The sequence below is a fragment of the Lagopus muta genome, chromosome 1, assembly GCF_023343835.1.
Source record: "Lagopus muta isolate bLagMut1 chromosome 1, bLagMut1 primary, whole genome shotgun sequence".
Lineage (NCBI taxonomy): Eukaryota > Metazoa > Chordata > Aves > Galliformes > Phasianidae > Lagopus > Lagopus muta.
The window spans coordinates 39,549,454-39,574,060 of NC_064433.1; the positions used below are offsets into that span (position 1 = coordinate 39,549,454).

Here is a 24,607-nt window from a genome sequence, read left to right on the forward strand (position 1 = left end):
ATCAGGATACTTTTAGCGTTAGTGCCTACAACTAACAGGTTACAGAACACAGATAATTAAATATTTCAGCTAGTCTTAGGCCTCAGCAGTTTTATTTGCAGTAATAAAAAGGGACATGTTTCAACATCAGTTTTCTGTCATGGACACATTGATTGCTACATACAATTGCTATAGGCCTCCTGCAAAGCAGTGGAACATCAAAGCGTTGGTGATGTGAAGAATGAAGCACATGAAGTGGTTAATCATTAGGGTTACTCCTTGGGAGTGGATGTAATATACACCTCTAATAGTTTGCTTTGGGAGAGCAAACTTCGCAAACTGTGCTGAGGCAATCATAATGCCCAGGCTGGGTGCCACAGGTAGGCAGAGTCAATGTAACTCGGCCCAGAGTGCGCTTGTGGGCATTGATGGGACTAAGGCTGATCTTCTTCACAGGAAGACAAACGGTCAAACAAAACAACAAAAACAAAACCAACTATCTAAAAGCATATTTCCATGTTCCCATGACAGTTTTCAGTCAGATTGGTTATTTTCAGTCAGAATTTTCAGTCACAATGAGGTTAGGCACCTCACAGGCAGGAAATACGAGACAAACTTCTGGGAGTCTTTTTTAAATCCTGAGAGCAATTGTGTGTTACCACAAAGTAAGTGTTCCTTTGGACAACACACGCCATGCTGCCAGGCATTCAGCACTGACATCTGAGTCCAGGGCTGTCAGGAAGTCACAGTGTTTATAATCCCCATAAGCTTCTCTCTTTCATTTATCTTTTAATTTGTGCTTTGTGGACTCTACTAGCAATTGCTCTGACACCATGGTCAAAATGTATAAGAAAGCAATGTTCTCAAAAGTAATCTCTAAACCAGAAATGCATTTTTGATGTTCTTGCTTTGTTGGCATGCTGTAGCCTCTCCTTGGCAGTAGGGAAATGTTCACCATTTCTCTACATAGTTCTTCAGGTGCTTTAGAGGGTTAAATTAATTGCAAGTGATTCTTGAACGCTAACGTGTTGCTTGGGCTGTGTTACTGCAGTTGTGGGGAGGGAGCCAGTGGCATTGTGTGGCATGCAGTGTGGGACAGGCGAGCCTCACTCACTGGGCAGAGAAAACAGGCTCAGCAGGCCATGGGAACACGGTGAGCTCCTTACATATGCCTCAGAAATGAAAGGACAATCAGCCTTCATGTTCATGAATGTGGAGTGACCTAATAAAAGTGGAGTGACTGTAAATCTGTAAATCAAATTCTTCATGCCTTTTTTTTTTTTTTTTTTCCTCTTTCTTTTGAGGCAGGCAATGAAATTGATTTCATGTATTAAACCCATTGTAGTGAGTATTCGGACTAGCTCTAATCTAATCACAGCTGTGCCAGTAATGTGATACACGCTTACCTTCTTTTGTACTAACTCAGCAGTAGTAGCCCTAAAATATGTCTGAGAAGCTGGTGTAGGTTTTAAGTGCCATACAGTATACCTACTTTATCATTGCCAGCTTTTCTCAAAGCGAGAGTGTATTTCAAAATAAACACTCGAGTTTTATGGCTGTATGCCACACAAGTTATTAAGTAAGAAATAATTTGTTTTTCTGTCTCTTTTCAGTTTATCTCTGCGCAGAATACTAAGTTCCTCTTCACTCAAGCAAAACTCGGTGGTGGTTTCTGTCTGTCTGTCTATCATTTGTGGATGTGGTTTCGGAAGTGTTATTTGCAGTAATGATGACTTGCTGCAACCACAAAAAACTTCTCAAGGAAGAAAGGAAAAAAAAGCGATGAACAGGAAAATCTTTAAATTATACCTGCTTTCTGCAGAAGAATTTTACTCGATAGAAAAAAATGTTCAGATGTGGAAAAACGGCCAACGTCTGCGTCAAGAGACCAGGAACCCGAAGTGCCTGATGCGTGAGATAAAAGGGTAAACATTGCCGGGTTCCTCTCTCTCCACCGGCCTCTGTACACCCACGAGGCTCCGCTCCCGCCAGCGCCGGCCCTCGCCCGCCCCCGAGCCCCGCAGAGCCGCAGCCCCAGAGATGGCGCCAGGCCAGTCCCAGCCCGGCCCCCGGGGGCGCAGCCCCGGCCACCAGCCCGCCCCGCTCGGCGGGGTCCGGCCGCGTTGCTCCGCGTCGTTCCCGAGTGCGGCCGCTTGACTGGGGCAGCTGCTGGCCGCGGAACGTCGGAGCCGTCGTTGGGCAGCCCCGCTCGTCGCGGGGGAGCCGCCGCGAACCAGGGGCTGCTCCGAGCGTTAGTTTGCGAAACCGCGCCGTGAGGCTGCGCCATGGGGCTGCTGGGCAGGCTGGCGGCGCTGGCAGGGGGCGGCGGCGCTGTCCGGCGGTGGCTAGGGCGGCCCTGCGCAGGGAGCCGACCACCGGCCCGCGCCGCTGCCTCTTCGCCGGCGCTGGGACAGTACGGGGAAGTGTTCAGGGCCTCGGTGGCGGAGCCTGAAAAAGTTTGGGGAGCTGCCGCCGAGCTGATCCAGTGGTCCAAGCCCTGGGCCAGGGCTCTGGAGAGGCGCGGCCCGGGCAGCGACTCGTGGTGAGTGCGGGGCACGGCGGGGAGAGCCGCGGGCGGGCGGGGCTGCACGAACTGCCCGAGGCAACCAGCCCGCCGCGGGGGGGACGGCTGCAGAGGTCAGCGGAGATTACGGTTACACCGGCTTAACAACTGAAATCGGAGTGGAGGAGTGCGTTGGAGTGAAAGGAGTTCGCCACAGACCTGTGTGTGGTGCAGGTGGCCGGCGGTGTGCCTGCTGCTCCGTCGGGCTGCGGGGAGCACGGGAGCCTGGCCACGGCGGAGGGCGGGCAGCGACGTGTGCGAATACAGAGACTTATGGGGCTGTGCAATGGTAGGAGCTGGCTCAGTGCGTCGTTACTCTGACGACGTGGTTACGGCAGTGTGTTCGTAGTGTGCTGTGTGTGGTGAATGGCAGCCTGATCCAAGACAGAACTAACGTCCTTCTTGTAAAGTGCAGGAGAGGATTTTCAATGCTTCTTCAAAGGCAGCTTGCCCGTTAAAGTTTTGTCACGACCACTATAATGTCTTTTTCAGCAAGTTTACCTCATGCTCTTCAATCTCCTTCCAAGGAGAAGCTCATACAAGATAAAGAAAGCAAGGCAGGGGGTCATCTTTTTCACATCGATGTTCTTGGCTTTTTTTTCTATGTTTTTCTGACTTGATTTTAATTTGAAAATACTAAGCTTTTTCAAAACGTAATTAAAACTATTAATCACTCTAAAATCTGTCAACATGAGGAGACACAGAGCCAGCAACGTGAAGCTTACATTCTCATTGCTGGCTGTGGTTATTGGTTAGCAGCTCTCCCAGTGAAAATTGTTTCTATCTCTTAAACTGAATGTTAAGCAGCACCCAGCTGGGATAAATCTTCTTAAGTCAGCGGGGCTATATAACAGTCAGGAGTCTTAGAATGGATGGATAAGGAGACCTGTGGTCCACTGGCCTTTGAGGCCATGGTACTATTCCAAAAGGGCAAGCAGGGTTGCCTGCACAATTAAGAACCACTAAAGCTCCTTGGCATGCTTGAATAAATTAATGAAAAAGTTGTTGCAACAACTTTAAAGTTACTTTTTAAGAATTAAAGAATATTAGCAATGCTGGTGAGCACAGTTTTGTTGTCAGGTCCTGTCAAACTGATGTAGCTTGATATAGTAAGCTTGCTGGCTGGAATTGATGTGGTTCAGTCTTTTTAAAGCATTTTGGTTTCTTAGGTGGGAGTAATTTGTTCTCATGACAGAGATACCTGGATTAAGTTATTTGGGCTGAAGTCAGATTTATCTTCCAGTGGCCTTTTCTGACTTTCCATCCTGCTGGCATCTTTATCTCTGTGGATGCAGATAGCCACAGACTGAAATCATCTCATCAGTGTATGCAAGTACCTGAAGGATATTAGAGTCAGGTGGTGCCCAGTGCCAAGACAAGAGGCAGTGGGCAAAACCTGGAACACAAGAGTGAACCCCAGAAAAGAATTCCAGGCTGTCTGGATGACAGTGCACTGGCACAGGCTGCCCAGGAGACTTTGGAGTCTCCTCCTTGGAGATCTTCCAAAGCTACGTGCACATGGGCTTGGGCATGCTGCTCTGGGTGTACGTGCTGGAGCAGAGTTCGGAGCAGGTGCACCCGGAGGGCCCTGCCAACCTCAGCTGTGCTGGGATCCTGTAGGATTTTACAAAGGTGGACATCACTGGAAAGTCCATGTGAGGCCCATAGTTACTGTTTGGATGTCAGATATCTGTTGACCTGTCATGGGTCATAAAACTTCAAGTAAATCAATTTATTTTTTTAAATTCTCTTTATCAACTTAATGCACAACATGCGATTTTCTTCCTTTTTTTTTTTTTTTTTTTCTTTCTTTCTTTTTTTTTTTTCCTTTATGTTAAGAGATACTGGGCTGCAAGGGATCCCAAAGTATTCTGCCTCTGAAGACTCAGATGGTTGCCAGTATCCTGTGTGCTCCCCAGGACAAGGGATAGATAGGCTCTTTGAGGACAGGACTGTGTTTAAGAGAGAAAGAAGATACAAGAGCCTCGTTGAGAGTACTTTCTGAAAAGAAAACAGTTAAAACATAGCAGAACTGAACACAATGCCAGGCTTCAGAGAAAAACTGTTTGCTGATCTAACAGAGAAAAGATGTGGTTCTGTACTTTGCCTGGGAAGCAGTTTATGGAACTTTGAAGTACCATTAAGAAATTCTTATATGTGCTTCTTGAGTTAGAAAATGTGTTGGATGCATATTATTAGATCAATTAATAAGTGTGCTTTATTTTCAATATCATTGTGTTTTGTTGCCAAGCCTGACAGACAAAACAGACACTCTATATTTGCTGGTCCCTTTTATTTTACTTGAAGAAAGTGGTTAGCACAGCTGAAACTTCGGTTTCTAATCCTAATTCTGCTTCTCTAAATGCTGTAAGAGCCTAACAGAAACATAAGCATACCCTAGCAGGCTTTCTTTAGACTCTCCTATTGCACAGTGCAGGATTGTGTAAATGGCATTCCAAATGGGAAGAAAAAATCTGTTCAGTGCGAATGGTGGTGAAACTCTAGAACAGATCATTTGGGGATCATGTGGAAACACAGTTGGATTAGGCAGTTTTTTTGTTAGGAGTGGTAGAAACAGTTTTCCCTGACTAGTGCAGGCAGGGGGCAATTTACAAGCTGTGTTTTTCTGTGATTCCAAGACATTAAACGTAACATAAAATCACCTTTGAACTTCCGAATGTTACCCAGATGACTATTTAAATGCTGCTTACACTTGTTAAAGTGTGGCTAGATCAACTAACATACTGTTATCTTAAAATATGTGGTGCTGTGTAGAGGCTTTGTCTATCACTTCATTCAGCGTCTGTTCTGCCTTCATCTAAGCATTTTAAAAGAAATCCATTTAATGCCTGGAAACTCAGGCTGGAGAAGTACTGGTGCCCTGCATGATGTCACGGGGTTTTAGCACAATGCTTTCTTTTTTTTTCTTACAGTCAGAGTGCAATTGCAGTGTAGATTTTTCTCTTGCATGTATTCTGGATTTATTCAGAACCTTCAGCGTGCATTTTTCTTAACTATCATTGCTCCTGAGCCATTTGAACAGAGCCTGAAAATTCTCGGAATCCTGTTCGATTCTGAAGATAGCAGATATTATTGGAAATTAAGACATAAATTTTAAGAATTGAGTTAAGTGATAATTATGCGTGGCCTTCTTCAAGACTAGTTTCATCACTATTGACAGATGAAAACAAATTTTGAACGCAGTAAAAACATTCCCTGGTCACTTACGGCATATATTAAGGTCTCTGTAATTGAAGGCCTGTTACAGAAGACGTAGCGCCAGGCCATGGGAGGCTGCAGCAGCTCTTCAGGGGCTCACAGTGTCCTAATGTGGTAACTGCTGGAATCACTGCACAGGTGTATTGTTTGAGGAAAGTTAGTCATCATGTGGGTTATCAAAGGCTACTGCTTTCAGGGGTCATAGAACTGTAGGATTGCTCAGGTTGGAAAAGACCTTCAAGGTCATAAAGACCAACCACAACATAACCATACTACCTGAACTCTAACAACCTATTGCTCAATCACGTCTCTGAGCACCACATACAAATGGTTTTTAAACACATTCAGGGATGGTGACTCAACCATCTTCCCTGGGGAGTCCAGTGCTTAACAACCCTTTCTGTAAAGAACTGTTTCCTGATATCCAGCCTAAACTTACCCTGGCACAACTTGAGGCCCTTTCCAATAATCATGACACCAGTGAGAAGAGACCAACCCCGCTCTTGCTATGAGCACCTTTCAGGTACTGGAAGACAGCAATAAGGTCTCCCCTCAGCCTCTTTCTCCTCAGACTAAACAGCCCCAGCTCCTTCAGTTGTTACTCATAGGGCATATTCTCCAAGTCCTTCACAAGCCTTGTTGCCATTCTTTGGACCTGCTCCAGCACCTCAATGTCCTTTCTGTACTGAGGTGCCCAAAACTGAACACACTACTCGAGGTGAGGCCTCAGCAATGCCAAGGGACAGGATGACTTCCCTAGTCCTGCTCACCACACCAATCCTGATACAAGCCAGGATGCATGGGCCTTCTTGGCCACCTGGGCACACTGCTGGCTCATATTCAGCCAACTATCCATCAGTACACCAAGGTCCCTTTCCATCAGGCAGCTTTCCAGTCACTCCCCGAGCCTGTAGGGTTGCCTGGGGTTGTTGTGACCAAAATGCAGCACCTGACACTTGGCCCTATTGAAACTGATGGTGGACAGGAAGAGTTATCAAAAAGAGGTAGATATTGGCCAAATCCAATTAAAAAAAAAAAAAAAAAGAAAAAAAAGAAAAAAAAAAAAAAGTTGCTGTGAAACAAACAGTTGCATTGTTACAGCCAACATGTAAATCCTGCTGTGGTGCTGGCAGAAGAACCCTGACGTTTTACTGCAGAAAGGGGCAGCAGGTGAGCTCTTCAAAGAGCCGGCAGCCAGTCTCCTTTATGTGTTAGACTAATTACTGTTTGCTCTTTTTATTTCTGTTTTACTCTTTCTGGGCTCCATTTGCTAAATGTTACTCACTTCTCAGCACTAGGAATGTAGTCTAAAGGAATGATTTTTGACCAGGAATTCAGTTTGCATGCTGTGTTGAAAGAAATGTCTGGTTAGCAACAGATTAGCATTTTACAGCCTTACTTGTTATGGCAAAATTCACTTGCAGCTCTTATCCTGCAGATTCATCCTATATCTTTCTGCAGTCTATTGGAATACTGCATTTTCAGTTCTAGAACTCTTTTTCAAATCAGTGCCCTTATTTTCAGGACTGTGTCCTGTTTTTATGCTGATGTTGCTTTCCTCCTAGAGCTCACTCAAAAAAATTGATGTGGTCGGACTTGGTGATCTTTAAGGTCTTTACCAACCTGAGCAATTCTGTGTTCTTCAGAGATATTCATCTCTTTGGGAATCACTAAATGAACAGAAATTTGCAGCAGCACAGTGCAGCTTTTCAAGGCCAGGCAGTTTATTTGCCATACAGAATGGGGTGCTCCAACACGCCCGTGTGTGACCAGCAGAGAAGCAGAAGAGCTGTGGCTGTGGCCATAGCGGGTGAGCTGCACACTGCTGCCTTCTGGGCCCATGGCAGCCTGTGTTCCTCCTTCCCTTTGCAGAGCTCTCGTCACACCATCTGAATGCCATGGGGTTGCTTTCAACCCTCAGCCTCACATTTTTCACAAGCAGTCATTATAAAGCACGGCAGTGTTGAACTTGTCATGCATCTTTCTGAGAGTCTGAGCTCTTCTACCCCTCACATTTTCACCATTCTTAAGTAGTTATGCGTGATAACCCAGATGTTGTGCTCTCATTCGTAGAATGATGGAATCACCAGGGCTGGAAAAGACCTCCAAGATCATCCAGTCCAGCCATCCATCTACCACCAATGTTTCTCCACTATACCACTTCCCTTACAGCAACATCTACATGTTTCTTAAACAGAATTGTTCTTATCATCCTACAGGGATTTGATATAAAAATCCATGGATGACCTGATTCCTACACGGCTATTATGGCAGTTATACAGAGTTTCTCTGTGTTACCTGAAGCAACTGACAGTCTTTTATTATCCATCAGTTCTTCTTTTATGGGGAGGGTTTTATGGTACAGCATGTTTGTCTTAGTTTCAGTGGAACAGAATAGTTTTCTTCAGAGAGTCTGGTATGATGCTGTGTTTTGGTTCTAGGAGAAAAACAATGTTGATAACATACTGATGTTTATAGCTGCTGCTAAGCAGTGTTGTGCAAAGCCAAGGCCATTTACACTGAGGGCCCTCGGGAGCTGGGGGGAAACAGAATTAGCACAGCTGGCTTAAACTGGCCAAAGGGATATTCCATACCATGTGACATTATGTGGAAGAAGTTTTGAAGGGGGTGGGAGTTCATCTGATTTTCTTCCACTGCTTGAGGGGTTAGCAGAGCATTGATTGGGGTGAGGTGAACATTTGCTTGTACATCACATGTTATATACATTCATTTTTTTATATATATAGAGAGAGGGAGAGTCATAAGTATTTTCCTTTCCTCTATCTTAGTAAATAGTTTTATTTCAACCCATGAGTTCTACTTTGTTTTTCTTAACCTGATGCTCTCCCCCATCCCACTGGGGAGGGGAGGAATGAGCAAATGAATGCTTGGTGCTCAGCCACCTGCCAGGTTAAACCACAACAGTCTTTTTTGTTTCTTTCTTGCTCTTCCACTTCTCCTTATCAATGGCATTGTAAACAAGTCACAGTAGGAGATTGCTATGTCCTGACATCCTAATTGGGCTGAGCTTAATAATTGCCATTCTTTGACAATAGGGACTAATCTGTGCATATGGATATATGAAAAATACATCATATATCCTACTTTAGAGAGGTCCTGTACTATATGGGAAGGAAAATGCTCTCTTTTAATTAGTTATGGGTTATTTTAGGCCATCTGTTTTTATCTTTTACGTTACAACAAGACATTATGTCAGTGAGCATCCCCATAGCATTTTTGAAAACTTGGCTGCATTTTTTTCTGTTGCTCTTCTTTTTGCGGTAGATAGATAGCAAAGCACAAAGGAGAGCATCGTTTTGGGTAACTTCAATTCTGTGTCTTCTTTGCTAATAGTAATTGTAGCATATGGTGCCTTGAGGACTGTGGCACGCTTGAATTTTCTTTGTAAAATTGCATTGAAAGTAAAACCAGAGTTTGTGCAGGTGACTTTTTTTTTTTTTTTTTAATTAGAAGAGATTTTTTTCTAAATGTCTGGCTGTTGAAGAGACCGTGACTCACACTCCTTTACAGAGGCTTTTAAGTCACTGATGTAGCCCATGGTAATGTCAAGTGTGTTCAGAATATCAGACAAATTTATAAGCTTTTATGACTGTTGGGGTCAGTTTCACTTGGATACAGATGTGTGCGTGCTTAACTGCTACTGCCAACGTGTGAATTAGAACATTTTGTGTCTTGAGCCGGTTCTTCATAAAAAAGGTACACGTGCATGCCAGTACAAAGTAGTGTAATAAGATATGTTCATAATGTCGAACTGTTTTACGTGAATGTATGTCTTGTTCCCTGAAGTCTTAGCTATAAAAATCAAAATGATTGATGCAAAGGAATTCAAATCACGATCAAGTTTAGTGGATTCTTAGTTAAGTCAGTTAAGGTGGAAATACTTCACTTTTTTTTACTGATTTAAATGATGAGCTTATTTATCTTTTTCAGTAAATTGGGTGATTCTAGAATAAAAAAAAGACTTCCTGAACTGAGTGTAAAGCTTTGATCTCTACTTCAAGAATCAACCCTGTCTCAGTTCTGCGAAAGTTGCCTGCTGTATTCTCCCAACTTCTTTTTTAGGTTTGTTGGCGGAGAACTGAATATCTGTTACAATGCTGTTGATCGCCACGTTGAGAATGGACGAGGAGACCACGCTGCCATTATTTATGACAGTCCTGTAACAAATACCAAAGAGAAAATAACTTATAAAGAACTCCTTGAACAGGTACGTTTGAGAATAACCTTGTTACTGGAAATAGGCTGGAAATATTGCACAGCAGGTGGATATTAGGGAGGTAAAAATGGTCTATCTTTCTAGTTTATTCCTTTTGTTGTGCTTGGTATTGATTTGTAAGCTTCACTGCTTGCATCAAATAATAGCGTATCTGAGAGGTTTTGATCTTCCTCTATTTTTTTTTTCCTGCAGTTAAATATTTTTTGTTCTGGTTGGTTACATTCTGAACTTTTCACTCTTGAATTTTTTTCTTTTTTCTTTTTTTTTTTTTTCTAATAGCCCTTATTTTCTGTGCATGAAAGAATTCAAAATATTTGTCAAGCTGCATGACAGTGAGTTGCTATGATGAACAAAAATGCCACTATGGCAGAGGCGAAGGTACATACCTTGATTATGGCTGTACATGATTGAGTGTAAAAACAAATCCAACGTTAGCAGGAAGCATCTCTAAGGAGAGCTGCATTGCATGCCTGCTTGAGGCTGCAGTGGGAGTGCTGGTGGCCCGTGCTGATTCTCTGTGTGGAAGGTCTGAGGGAGCCAACCCAGCTTACCTTTAGCTTACTCTGACCTAGAATAGTGGGATAACCATCTGATTCTATCCAGAAAAGTGTAATCAGACATATGTGCAGAATTTGAAATTCTGTAGCTTGTTCTCTTTAATTAAAAGGGAATGTTATCATGAAAGGCATGATTTAAGATTAATAACTTCTCTTGCAGCTTTCTGGTCCATTCTTGTGGAACTTAACTTGGTTCATCTGGTCATTGCTGGATACCAGAAAACAAACATACCCACAAAGATGTTGGCTGAAAACTGCAGACATATTTGCTTGTGTGTTTTGTGTCGTAGATTATGTAGAGATGAGGAGAGATTTTGAGAAGAGGCACATCAAACCACTGAGGGTGTAGCTTACCTTGTTTGGCTCACATCCCTCCATCATCACTTGTTGCTATGTTTTCAGTCTGCTCAGCACAAGCTAAACGTACTGTATGCTAGAGCTGAAATAGGCTTTCAGTGCTTTGCATGTTTCGTTACAGATCAGTCTAAGTGTAGACGATACATATGAACAGAGCAGTACCCTGGAAAGAAGCTTTATGCTTTCTGTCTTGAATCTTTCTCAATTTAAAATAGGCTGACAGTGTAAATCTGTGTGCAAACTGTAGACTGAAGTGTACCCATCCAATGAATGTTTAGTAGTCTTTATAGCCATTAAGCTGATATTTCAGTGAGAATATCTTATCAGATAGGCTGCCTGTTCAGAATGTCCATACAAGAGACATTTGAAGCAATGGAATTCTTTCTGGCTTTTGCTAAAAAAAGAGGAATTCATAGGTGGATTCACTAGAAGATATGCAGAGTAGCTGTGGGTCACAGGGTTGGAAGATGCAGAATTTTGTACCAAGTTGGACAGTGTGTCCAAGGATCAAATACATGGTAAGGATGGAAAAAGAAAATAAGTGCTTGGTTGGAGATAATGCAGCCTCTTAAGGAGGGTAGGATGGCTTGAGCTATGTGCTCAGGATGCCTGCTGTTCTCACATTATCATTTTTACTCATTGCACAACAGTTTAGATGTAAAAGCTACAATGATGTTGCAATTAAAATCAAGCATCACTAAATTATAAGTAACCGAGAGAAATTTTGGAAGCTTGTGGTTGTTTAGTGTCAGACCTGTGGAAAAGTTTGTGCTTTGTTTTTTGTTTGTTTTAAGGCAGAGCTGGAACATAGGAATTGTAGGGCAATTTCAGCAGTTCTTTGTTGGGAATGGCGAGATCTGTTGATACACTGTACTGCTACATGTGGAATGCCTTGGCACTGTCACAGTTTGTTAAAGTGAAATTTTATTTAGTGCATCCAATCATATTGTATTAATTATATGCTGTTACAGATGGAATGCTGCAAATGCAGAGAGTAGGACTTTGGAAAACTGGAGATGTGATGGTCTCTGAGAGTGTGCCAATTTGACTTATTTCCTGTACTGGTGCTTGTTAGAGGTCTTTACGTGAGGATTACAGCGTCGAACCACTGCAATGGTGCGATGAAAGTTTCAGCTTTGTATGTGCCTTGGGGTATTCTCAAATTCCAGTAGTGAGATGCCTGGAAAAGATAATGGAGACATGAATTCTTTTAGAAATGCTGCTGAATCACTGCAGTGTTAGTTACCCAGAAGAAATAGGGAGCAATGGATTCTGTTCATTTAAAAGTAAACTTTCTGATTGTGTTGGAAAATGCTACCATTTTCAGGTTAAGGCATAGATTGTTATGTGCTTGGAAACAAACCTTTCTGTTTACATGACTGAGGCCTCCCTTGCTGAAAAACATCTCAAGAATTTGAGTACCACATTTGCAGATGTTGACACATGACAGATATTTTACACAAAACAAGTATGATGTCTCTTTGTCATTCTTTTCAGTAACAATGCACAGTTAGCGTGCTGAATTTGGTTCTGTAATAAATAATTCCTGAGCATAGCAACCTGACAGGATTACTGAAAACCAACCCTCCTTTCCCCCCCAGGCTGAGTCCCTCTCAGCACTGAATGTTACAGAAACATGGATGAGAGAAGGGTTTCAGGGTTATTGACATTGGGTTAGGATGTAATTTATTCTGTAGGATGGATTTTTTTCTATAATTACCCACTCTAACAGCATCTCCTTCTGAGATGGCTGTATTAGCCATTTTCAGGTTGTAGCTGTGTCTGTCTTGCTTTGCATCTCCTCTATAAATGACTGAACTATCACCTAGATTGCTTTGCTTCCAGCAGTCTTTCTCATTCTCCACACTTTACTCCACGTTCTTTCTTTGCCTTCTCCCTGCAGAAGTGACCAATTCCTTTCATTTCAAGACATTCATTCTCAGAAGTACTTAAAAGAAGTACTTACCAGATCAAAACTGAATATAGAAAATCCTACTGAAACTGACAGTCTAATTTTTTATCCTGATTGTTAAAGCAAAATTATTTTGACAGTATTATGTATTAGTCTTTTTTTTTTTTTTTTTGTTTAATGCTGTTTTTCATTTTCTTACTCAAATTTCAAATGTCATTCTTCAGTGGATGTCCTGGGAAGACTTAACTGTGCTGTCACAGAGGTAGCTCTTCAGAAATACCAATATTAGTATTCTGTAAGGGATGAGACTAATCAGGCATTTAGGAAGAGTGGTGTCTTGGGTTTTTCACATTCCACACAAAAGGCTTCCAAATCATCTTCGAAGTCAGAAAAAGTAGCAGGAACTTGATCTCCCTTGACTTAAGATAGCTCTACAGGATCACGTCAACATCGATGATGCCTGCAGTAGTGTATAATTTGGTGCAGTACTGGCAGATGAATGTAGCAAAGCCATGTTGAATTGATTGCTGAGGCTCCTGACATTTCCTCTGTATGTGGTTTGCTGGCTTTAATTCGGAATAGGTTTAGTTTGAACCAAATGTCCCATGACTCACTTCAAAGCAGTCTGAATCTATCTGTTGCACAAATCTTTCCATCCTTGACTTGTAGATGCCTTTAGAAAGCTCTGTGCTTTCCTTTCATCTGTTTCACTGCTGCTTGATTACTCTCTCAGTCTGTGGATATTGGCCGACTAATGTGAGGGAACTCAGGTGCTGCAGGAGTTTTACAGAGCACTATGGTGTCCCTCAGTATTCCTTCTGAGGAAAATGTTGGTCTAGAACTCCCCTCTTGTGTAGAGTGGATGCTGTGGCGTTGCTTCTGAGCAAACACAAAATCCATGCTGAGTTGGTAAGTGTTACAGAATCTCCATCTCCTCCTCTTTCTCCTCCCTTCTAGGAGGCATGTGTCCCACAGCCAGTATCCCAAAACAGAAAGGAAAATGGACAATATCTATGCTTGTCCCAAAAGATATGCTTGTCCTTGAAAGATATCTCCCTGATATGAACATGGTGACATATGAGGAGAGGAAGGGTTGCTGTCTTTGGTTTAAAGGCATGCATATGTGACATAGCTCTTTTTACAGCAAAAGGTGCACTTTGGGATGTTTCAGAAGCTCTCAGTATTTGAAGAATCTTTTTATGTTTAGCCTATGATGAGGGACTGTACTCTGCTGAGACCCAGGCGTTGTTTAAACCAGTAAGGTTTGGAATTCCTCTTTTAACCATTTGGAGTGAAATTTTCAGTTTGGTAGAACTGCGTCCAGTTCTGGGCTCCCCAGTACAAAAAAGACAGGGATCTCTTGGAAAGAGTCCAGCGGAGGGCCACAAAGATGGTGAAGGGCCTGGAGCATCTCTCCTATGAGGAAAGGCTGAGTGAACTGGGTCTGTTCAGCCTTGAGAAAAGAAGACTGAGAGGGGACCTGATCCAGGTCTATAAATATCTAAGGTGTGGGGGGCAGAATGGCGAGGCCAGACTCTTCAGCAGTGTGTGGAGACAGGACAAGGGGAAACGGCCAGAAACTGCAGCACAGGAAGTTCTGCACAAATGTGCACAAGAACTTCTTTACAGTGAGGTGACGGAGCACTGGAACAGGCTGCCCAGGGAGGTGGTGGAGTCTCCTTCTCTGGAGATGTTCAAGACCTGCCTGGATGCCTACCTGTGCGACCTGCTGTAGGGAACCTGCTTTGGCAGGGGGGTTGGACTCGATGATCTCTGGAGGTCCCTTCCAACCCCTATGGTTCTGTGATTCTGTGATTAGTATCTTCTAAACAGAATTCTTGTGATGGGGACCAAAACTGCATTTTGAACCACTGGGGCCAGCCAGCTGGTTTGCTTCAGAATAGCAGTGTCTCAAAACCTGAACTGCTAATACAGATATTATTTGTTTGGTGGCTGGGTGTAAATAAAACATGCTCACTAGGGCTTGTGTTTGATGTAAGTGTAATTTAAGTCCAGATCTTCAAATCTGAGAGTCTGCTTCAGTCTCTTATTATATCACTTGTCAAAAGCAATTTTATTATTGAGGTGTCAAATATATTAAGGCAATGGAGCAATCTTAAACTTTGAAGCAAAGTAGAGAAACAGCATGCTGGTAGGGAAATAACAAGTGTAAAATCATGAGTGATGAAATATGCTTTCTTTATGTAAGCCATAAATGAGAACATTCTGTTACAAACTGAGAAGTTTCATGGCTTTTAACAGTTTTATGAAATGTTCATACTCCCACTTTTTTTCTGTTTTAGGATGATTGCTTGAATGTTTCAGGGTTTTCACATCAATCCTGAGGGCAATGTAAACATGTATTATGATGTTCCACAATCTTCCAAGAAGTTGCAGGTGGAGGCAGTGTTTTATGTGGGTTGCTCTGAAAGTAGTGCCTCATATTTTATTATTTTGGCCTGTGATGTCAGAGGTGGATGTTGTTGGTTTTGCAGTACGGGTTGAACCTTCCTGCTTTGTCTGGCTGTGTGCATGTCTAAGACTTCTTGATTTGTTTTAGTGTATTGACAGGTATTAATACGTCTAGAATTAAAGATATTTATTTTGATAATGAGCTGTATTTAACATGAGAGGGCTATTATGAATGAATTGCATACATTTATGTGTGTTTGCAACCTGGCGTTCTGATGACTTTACCTTACACACACATGCTGTCTTGTGGCTGAAAATAACAGCAGGGATTTATATGGTGCTTATAAAAAAAGGGGGGCTTCTGATGTGAGTATGCATACTTGGGTCTGTTTTCTTAAATCCTCAGGCAGAGGTGTAGAAATATGCAGAGTCTGATTGTAGCAGCAGACTCTGAGCAGTGTGTTTAATGTAAACACAGCTCAGATGCTTCTGGAGCTCTTGGATATACCAGTCTCAGGCCACAAAGATGTGCGATTCTACTGAACAGAGAAGCAATGAGGTAATGCTGTGCCCCTTTTCAATACATTCAATGTGACTCTAAAAAAAAACACTGAATGCTTACAAATCACTGAAAGTAAGAGTGATACTAATATTTAAAATGCTAAACTGCATTAAAGTAGCTCTTTAAATAGAGAAAATGCAAATTTGGAGAATAATATAAATGAAAGTAAAACGTTTTAAGGCAGATCTGCTCTCCTGAATTGTACATCCTTCAAAAAGAAAAACCTTCCTTCCTCTTTTATTTATACAAGATTGGCCTAGGCTGTTCCCATTGCTTATGTTATGTGCTGTGTCACTGAAAACATGTTTTTGCTTGAGATGCTTGGAAGTGGGTATTTTTCATTCTACAGGGCATATCCCCTTGCTGCTCTCAGGAGTCTGTGTTACCCTTCTTTTCTTCCCAGTCTGATAGTGCAGAATGGCAAGAGACTTCCACAAGGCTGAACTTTACTTAAAACCTTACCTGTGTGGTATAATGAATACAGAAAGAATAATGCATTATAGGTCAGGTGTGAGGTGTTCATATATGAGTAGATTCACACTGACAGTGAAACAAATTAGAATCTCATAATTTCTAATGTTTATTGTGGTATTTTGTAGTGAATGACAGCTTACTAAGGAAAAAACTACTATTACTATTGAGTGAGAGTTCCCCTATCAGACAGAGCAACTGCTTTTCTCTGAATTTAGACTTACATATGTATTCTGATACCCCAAGAACTTCCCACAGTTTCAGTTATCAGTCTTACTGCTGGTGTTAAACTATTGTAAACAAAACTCCTGTTCCTGTTACTTCTAGTTGGACTGAGGATTGCATTGTTCATCAACTTTCTGTGTCTTACTTGCTTGTCTCCTTTATGTGCTGAGTCTGTTGATTGTAGGAAAAGCTTTTAATATTGTGAATGTTTTGTCAGTACAGGTGTCCAAGTTAGCTGATGTCATGGTCAGACATGGTGTGAAGAAAGGAGACCGAGTGGTCATCTACATGCCTATGATTCCACAGACAGTGTGCTGCATGCTGGCATGTGCAAGAATAGGAGCCATCCATAGCCTGATTTTTGGTGGATTTGCATCAAAAGAGCTCTCTGTTCGCATTGATCATGCAAAGGTAATACATACTTGGAACAACAAATGCCACTGCATTAGTTATTCTTGTAAACCAATGTCAAAAACTCTTTTATTTTTTCCAGAAAGGGAAATCATTTTGTGTGACACAACAGCTTCAATTTGTCTACAGTACCTAACATTGAAATGTGAACACAGTACTGCTTTTGTGCGGTGATATTTTTATTACAGCAGACATTGAAGTACAGTTTTTGATTTCTTACAGAAATCATGACCGTTTAACATACTGTTCTCTGCTTAGAAAATAGCAGTCCATCAGTCTCTGCAAAACATCACCTTAAATTTGGCTTCTTACCCAGCATTTTCCTCAAGTGTGAAAATCAACATCACACCAACCCTCAGTAACTTCATTGGTTTACTTCATGTTTGTACATGTTAAGTAGTAATTTTTTCAGCTATATGTCTACTTCATCTGGTTTGTACAAGAATTAAGACAGCCAGTGAGCTAATTGTCATAAGTGGCTCTGTAGAGAACACAGAGGCAAATGCTTCAAAGGCTTCCAAGTTAGGTACAGGTTAAGCATGTTTCTGAAGCATTATGTAAGTCTTTTGAAGTGTAAATACAAATAATAATTTAATAACCTGCTTAGTAGTTTTTATTGGCATATTAGTAGCTTGTGTATGCATGAGTTTCATGCCAACTAACAATGTTTGTATCAGAAATTTCTGTTCTTGTTTTCTACCACTGAACAAGACAAAACCTTTTGTCATCTATACTGGGGTCACTTGGATCACCCAGCCCCTCTGCAGCAGCCATTGTCTCTGATTCCTATTGGCTAGAGTTAGAAGCTGAATGCATTCTGCAGGGTGAAGTCTGTAGGATTTGTGTAACTTGTATGCAGATTTTTGTGCACAGAAGCGCTCCTCAGATCCCCAAGGTTCAAATTTTATGAATGTCTGTAAAACAAAAACAGTGCTTTGAATGCATCTCCCTTCTCCCCTCCCCTCCTCCCCTATTTGTGTTTTAACAAAACAAGTTAATAACAAGAAATAACTGAAGTACTTTGTTGGAATTGTGAAAAACAGCTGGAAGGAAAGTAGTGACAGCTCAGATTTTCTTTCTTCCCACTCCCTGACTTCTTCAACAAGCTCTGAAATTAATCTTAACACAAAAGTTTTTGATTAGGGAAAAACAATGTAGAAGAAAAAGCTTTAAAAATTGAAGTTGTTACAGTGTGAATCATTTAGCATGTTTACTTTTAGACTGCTTTACAAGCACTGCTTACATTATTTACTCAAGGTCATTTAGCAAATCTGTTTAATGGTTAGCTATAGAATCACTACCTGCAGGCCCTGGAATAAATCTTAATTTGTGTTATGGTGCTTTTTTTTTTTTTTTTTTCTCTTTAAAAAACAGATCTAAATAGTTTGGATTATTTTTGATCCATATGATGTATAATGAAAGTGTAAGTAAAGGGAACAGGCACACGCCTGTTCCTATTTAGGCTTCCCCAGTTTTGCAACACTCCTGAGATTATCTCAAAAGTACAAATCTTAGTGGCTGTAATAGGTAGTGTTCTTGTGAACTCAGAAGTTAATTTAAGCATTCTCAGCCTTCCCCAGCCTTTCTATTATTCTGTTTTCTGTGAACTGGGTGCTGCAATACAGGACCTAATTTTGATAACATTAACTTGAAAGGAGGACTTGGAATAGAAAGTTGGCTGCAAGGGGCATTTTTGGAAGCAAGGGCAGGCTTCAAGTTTTATTGGAAGAACTAAATAACAGACACTTGTTAGTACAATACATTTACCAGCTTGCCTTAATTTATCCTGAATTTTAAGTAGGTTTGGGAATGCAGCAAAGTTCTGCAGCCGATAATTTCTGCTCTTCTCAGGTAGTGGCAGTGTTACAGATACTCTGTGGTGAATTGTGATGAAGTGATATGGAGCGTGAGAAGAGGCATTTCTTGTTATCTTGCCTTTCATCTGAATTTGAGAGTGTACATTTTGCAGTATCAAGATAATAGGTACTTTTTCAGAACATTAACTATGTTTTGAGAAATCAACATGACATGTTGAAGGGCTTTATCTTAGTAAACTAGGAAAGCTGAGAAGAATGCTTTAAGAATACTACACTTCTCTGCCTGTTTAATAAGGTAGCTGCTATGCATTCAACAACTAAATTTTTTATAGTAGTTCTGGAGGGCTTTTTAGATTTTAAGTACAAGTCCTCCAAAATAAATATGTGTAATGGAGTTCTGCAGATAAAGCTCTTGAGGCTTAAGCAGTGTTATGATTTGCAAGTGAGCAACAGTTCTTGAAAATGAAAAATGTGAGAGATACTTAGGTTATTCAGAATTATCTGTTGTTTTCCACTGAGGTCAGAAATACTGTATTTCTCACTTACAGTTAACATACGTAGGGATATTAATAAGACATCCTTGTAAAAATGAGTAAATATTTTGTAGTAGCTTATTCTGAATAAGATACAGTTCCTGCACACAGATATGGCTACGCATGGTTGCCTCTATGTCTTGTCATAATATGATGGATACAGTACAGTCAGGTGATCAGAAGCAGACAGAGAAGGGCAGATCTGCCTGACTTAACCTGGCCGCTTCCTATAACAAGATGACCTGCTTAGTCATCTTGGATGAGGGAAAGGCTGTGGATGTTGTTTACCTTGATTTTAGGAAGGCATTTTACCCTGTTTCTTACAATATTCTTCCTGGAGAAACTGACTGCTGGTGGCTTCAGTAGCTGTACAAAGAACTGGTTGGATGGCTGGGCTTAAAGTCACAGTGAATGGAGTTCTATCCAGCTGGAAGCCAGGTCCTGTGCCATTTCTCAAGATTCAGTATTTTAAGATATTAATCAATGTGGATGAGGGAACTGAGGACACCCTTACTAAATCTACAGATAATATGAAGTTAAGTGGGACTGTTGGTCTGCATGAGAGTGTAAAGACTTTGGAGAGAGATCTGGATAGGTTGGATCTCCCTTTGGAAAGGGATCTAGATATTCTGTATGGATGATCTGAGTCCAGTCACACGACATTCAGCCAGGCTAAATGCTGGGTCCTAAACTTGGGTCATAACAACCCCATGCTGCAGTATAGGCTTAGAGTAGAGTGACTGGAGAGTAGTGCAGCAGAAAATCACCTGGGGGGTGTTGGTCAACGGCAGTGTACCCAGATGGTTAAGAAGGCCAATGGCATCCTGGCTCACAACAGAAATAGTATGACTGGCAGGACTGGGGTAGTGCACTGTGTTGTGAGACAACACCTTGAATACTGAATTCAGGTTTGGGCCCTTTGCTACAAGAAGGATGTTGCTTGTTGTGCAGAGATTAACACAGCTGGTGAAAGGAGTGAGTGAGTGAACTGAGGCTATTTAATCAGGAAAAGGCTAATGAGAGACCCCACTGCTGACTGTAGCTGCCTGAAAGGAGGTCGCAGCAAGGTGGGTGGGTGACAGTCTTGTTTCCTTGGGTGACAAGTGATAGGATGTGAGGCAGTGGCTTGAAGTTGCTAAAGGGAAGTTTTAAACTGAATATTAAAAAGAATTTCTTCATTGAAAGGCTGGTAAGCATGGGAGCAGGCTGGCTGGGGAAGTGGTAGAGCCTCCATCCCTGGAAATACTCAGGAGCGATGTGTTAGTGCTTAGGGTCATGGCTTAATGATGAGATTTCGTAGGTCAGGTTGATGGTTGGACTGGATGATCTTGAAGGTCTTTTTCAGCATAGACAGCTCTTTGATTAGACAGCAAGCTCAGCTGCTATTATGTAAGATACATAATTGGCTCATAATGTTTGCAGTTCTATCTTGCGTTGTCTTGTATGGGAACTACTGAGTCATGGCCTGAACCTCTGATTGATCACCTAAGGCGAGCCATGAGTCAGCCAGAGGAGCACAGGTAAAGGCAGTTCACCTGTGCTGCCGAAAGACCTATTTAAGAGCTGGCTACCAGTGGGGAAGGATCTCATCTGGAGATCCCTCCTTCTGGTGTTTTGTGGTGAGCCCAGCATAAGGGTAAGCCTTCCATTTATTCTCTTTTGTTATCATAATCTACTTCACCTAACTCTCTTGTTTATTTTGTGATTGTAACTTCTTAATATCCATTGATTATACAGGTCTTGAAGCACTTTTTATTTTTATGTGCTTAGAAGTACACTGTAAGTTAGAAGTATCTTGTTTGTATGTTTGTTTTTATTTTATTAACTACTAATACATTACAATTCAGGTCCCTGTGTAGAGCAGTGTCCAGTGTCTGAGAGAAATAAATGTGCATGACCATATGATATGGGTTGTGTAGATACAGATCAGCAGGTGCAGAGTGTGTATAATGGTTGCATGAGCACTGAATTTCTCTAAAATGTGTGTCACTTTTTTAAGGAGAAAGAAGGTGCAACAAAAGCATAGAAAGTTTGAGTTTATAGTAAGATGTGTGTGTCTATGGAGAGAAGAGGAAAGAGCTTTGTGTGTTGGACAGCTGAGTGCTTGAGTGCTGGCTCTCTTTGTAAGCCTCTTTATGACAGTACTAACATTTTGTGCCCAAAGCTTGTTTGTTTTCAGCTTAGGCTTTTTACAGTGACCAATAAAAAGTTGACCCAATAAAAAGCATTCATTGTTTCTTCTAAACCTTGCCTTGTACCTACTAGAGTCAGTAGAGGGAACCTCTATGGGAGAGCAATATTGCTTGTCTGATACTATTGGTACTATTGGGCCTTGCTTTATCTCATTTCGACTTCCTTTTTTTTCTCCAGTTCACTATCTCTGGCATTCTTTCTCCACCAAACTTTCTTGTTTTTCCTTCACAGTAGTTTTATTTCTATTTAATCTATCATGCAGGACTATGTAGAGCCATGGAACAGGTGGGAAATGAATGTATAAAAACAATATAGGAGCAGATGTGCAGAGGAGATACTATCAGTAGGCAGAGAGGTAAAACTTTAGACCAATAATTTTGAAAAATAACCAGCCTTTGATTTGCACACAGTGATCTGTGGTGCTTTCAAGCAGTAACCCTCATGTGAGAAAAACATCACCTTAGAAAACTTAGTATTGGAAGTCTAAAAGAACTTGCTGCAGGTGATGTAGTTGATGAGCAAAGGGGACGCTATTTATAAATGACTGTAAACCTGGCATTTACTAAAGTCTTTCATTGTAACAATTGAATAGAACTGTGCGAATAAATTTTATTAATTACAGTCTAGATTCAGAGTAGCTTCTAGTTGAAATTGCAGTTTAACCGCATTGTATTAAATCTTCTTCAATCAAAATCACCACATTCCAAAAGGGAAAGGATGACAAATACTGAAATGTTAAAGTTCATCTGAAATCTTTAGAGTACCAGCTAATTAGAAAACTTCCTTGAATGGCAGATTTGAACAGGAAACATTTTATTACTGCACAATCAAACAATTTAATCTGTACTTTCCATGCAAAGCTTAATGCAGCCTTAACTGTGGCATTGTGGTTTGTGCCTACCTAATGAGATTTATGCTAATACATGCAATTAGTAGGGTAGCTGGATCAAACCGCACAAGATGCACAAGATAAATACGCTTCTAAAACTGGGAAAGTAAAGAGGTTGAAGTCTTGCACTTCTATGATTAAAATGTCTTCTAATACGTAGTACCAGAGAAACTACCTTTTATTTCATGAATACAAGAAGGAGAAGTGCTGATCTTGGGATTTAAGTCAAAATAGTTTGTATGCAGTGAGTTGAGGTTTTTTGACTTAGGAAATCTTACGTAATACCTAAGATTGGCTTAATGAAAAAAATGTATCTTCCAAATCCACATTTTGAAATAGAAGTTTGTCTAAAAATAACACCCAGAACAACAGAAATCTGTTCTTCAGTGGATTTGCAACCTGGGTCCAGAAACCATTACTTGAAAGACTCTAGTTTAAATTTCCTCATGTGTCTTAGGACTTTAGTTTATTCTCTTCTGGTATTTGTAGCTTCATTTCTTCTTTACCTTTCTTTTTCTCCATTTTTTTCCTCCGTTATTTATTTAGCTGCAGGCTGAAAAAGAACCAGCAAAGATCTGTAGCTAATTGGCTCCAGGTATATATGTAATTAGAAAACAGACTAATCAGGATGGATGACTTGACACTATGCTTTTCCTTTAGTGGAGGGCTGCATGAAGTTGAGGCTTTCTCTCTGTTCAGTTATTTTTGTGCAACTTGCAAGAACTTAATACGATTGATTTATTTATTAAATTTGGTTGAAAATGGTGAAGAATGTCACAGTTACTAACATGCTGTGGAAACAAATAATTATAGTAGAGGCATGGACTGCAAGATCACAAATGCTTTGTTCTTTAGAAAATGGATCCAACCCCCTGGTACTAAATATGTAAAGATTGATTTCATGCAAAGCATGTTATTAGATTGCATTTATGTTATAAAAATATATCGCAAATATCTATATGAACAATTTAACTTGTTTATTTTAGCCCAGACTTATCGTAACAGCAAGTTTTGGAGTAGAACCAAAAAGGAAAGTGGAATACATATCACTATTAGAAGGAGCACTGGCAATGGTACAGAACAAACCTGAGAAAGTTCTCATTTACAGGCGACCGAACTTGGTGAGTGTACTGTTGTAGTGCCTTAACGTTAGCTTTCAGATACGTATATAGTTGTGGAAATGTTAAGTCATGGCTTGAAGCAGTGATTGAGCACCTGGTGGGAAGGCAGGGCCAACCCAGGGGATATTAGGTGCATACAGTGCACCTCAGTGATGAGAAGAGGTGGAGCCGACAACCACCCCTTCCCAGACCTCATGTAAGGATTGGCAGTGGAGGCAAGGGTATTTCTCTGAAGATTCCTGCATACCTCAGGCCTTCTGAAGCTAAGTAGCTTCTTTCCTTTATTTCTTTACCTGCTGCTGTTTTGTTGAGTGAATCCTCACTTGCTGCACCTGGAATCTTGCTACTCTGCTATTGTTGTTGCTCTTTCCATTGATTGCAGTAGTCCATGTGCCTTTTTTCTTCTATAGTTAATATTTTTAATGCATGTGTTGTAGTTTGCCTTAGTATTTAATGGAGAAACTTTAAATGTATAACATTTAAGTGGAAAACAGAACTGATGCTACTGTACAGAAAATTGAATAATACACGTTTTTGACCCACTCACGTTTTATTCTGTTTGGATACTTCTCTGTTTTCCTATGTTTAGGGGCATGTTCCTCTAACCCCAGGTCGTGATCTTGATTGGGAAGAAGAGCTTGCAAAAGCACAGTGTTACAAGTGTGTCTCTGTTCCTTCAGACCATCCTCTTTATATTCTGTATACATCTGGAACAACAGGCTTACCCAAGGTAAAGGACTATCTGTAGACTAAGTGTTTGTGACCAATCTATTTGCAGTTCCACTTGAGAAAATATGTAGTTGAAAAGGTTGAAAATATCAACCACAGCACAGTGCTGAAAATGATGAGCATTGTTAGAAATGCTTTAATCTCATTATTCATATTTCTCTACTTCAAAGTCAGTGTCTAGGAGTAAATAATGTTTATTTAAATAGTATTAATATAAAAATAAACTATTTAATTCAAAGCGCTTGTACAATATAAACCTTTGAAAGTAGCAGAATAACTTCTATTCATGATTATTTTCTGTATTTTTAACTGAGATATGTGTAGAGTAAGCATTTAATGGCAAGATTAGTTGATATCTCTTCCATGATAACATTTATTGCTGAATAGCTTTGCTTATTCATTACTTACATATTAGCTAGT

At 40.9% G+C, this 24,607-nt stretch overlaps 1 protein-coding gene across 2 annotated transcripts in view; it reads left to right on the forward strand.

The window, feature by feature from the left end:
- Window positions 1-2,125: 2,125 nt before the first annotated feature.
- The window catches only part of ACSS3 (acyl-CoA synthetase short chain family member 3), an 84,144-nt gene continuing 61,662 nt past the window's right edge, over window positions 2,126-24,607 (forward strand). For both annotated transcript variants that reach the window (XM_048934191.1, XM_048934190.1), the window contains exons 1-5: window positions 2,126-2,521; window positions 9,845-9,989; window positions 16,717-16,905; window positions 23,324-23,458; window positions 24,048-24,188. In XM_048934191.1, coding sequence (XP_048790148.1) covers window positions 2,265-2,521; window positions 9,845-9,989; window positions 16,717-16,905; window positions 23,324-23,458; window positions 24,048-24,188 — 867 coding nt within the window. In that variant the 5' untranslated portion in view covers window positions 2,126-2,264. The remainder of the gene's footprint in view (window positions 2,522-9,844; window positions 9,990-16,716; window positions 16,906-23,323; window positions 23,459-24,047; window positions 24,189-24,607) is intronic.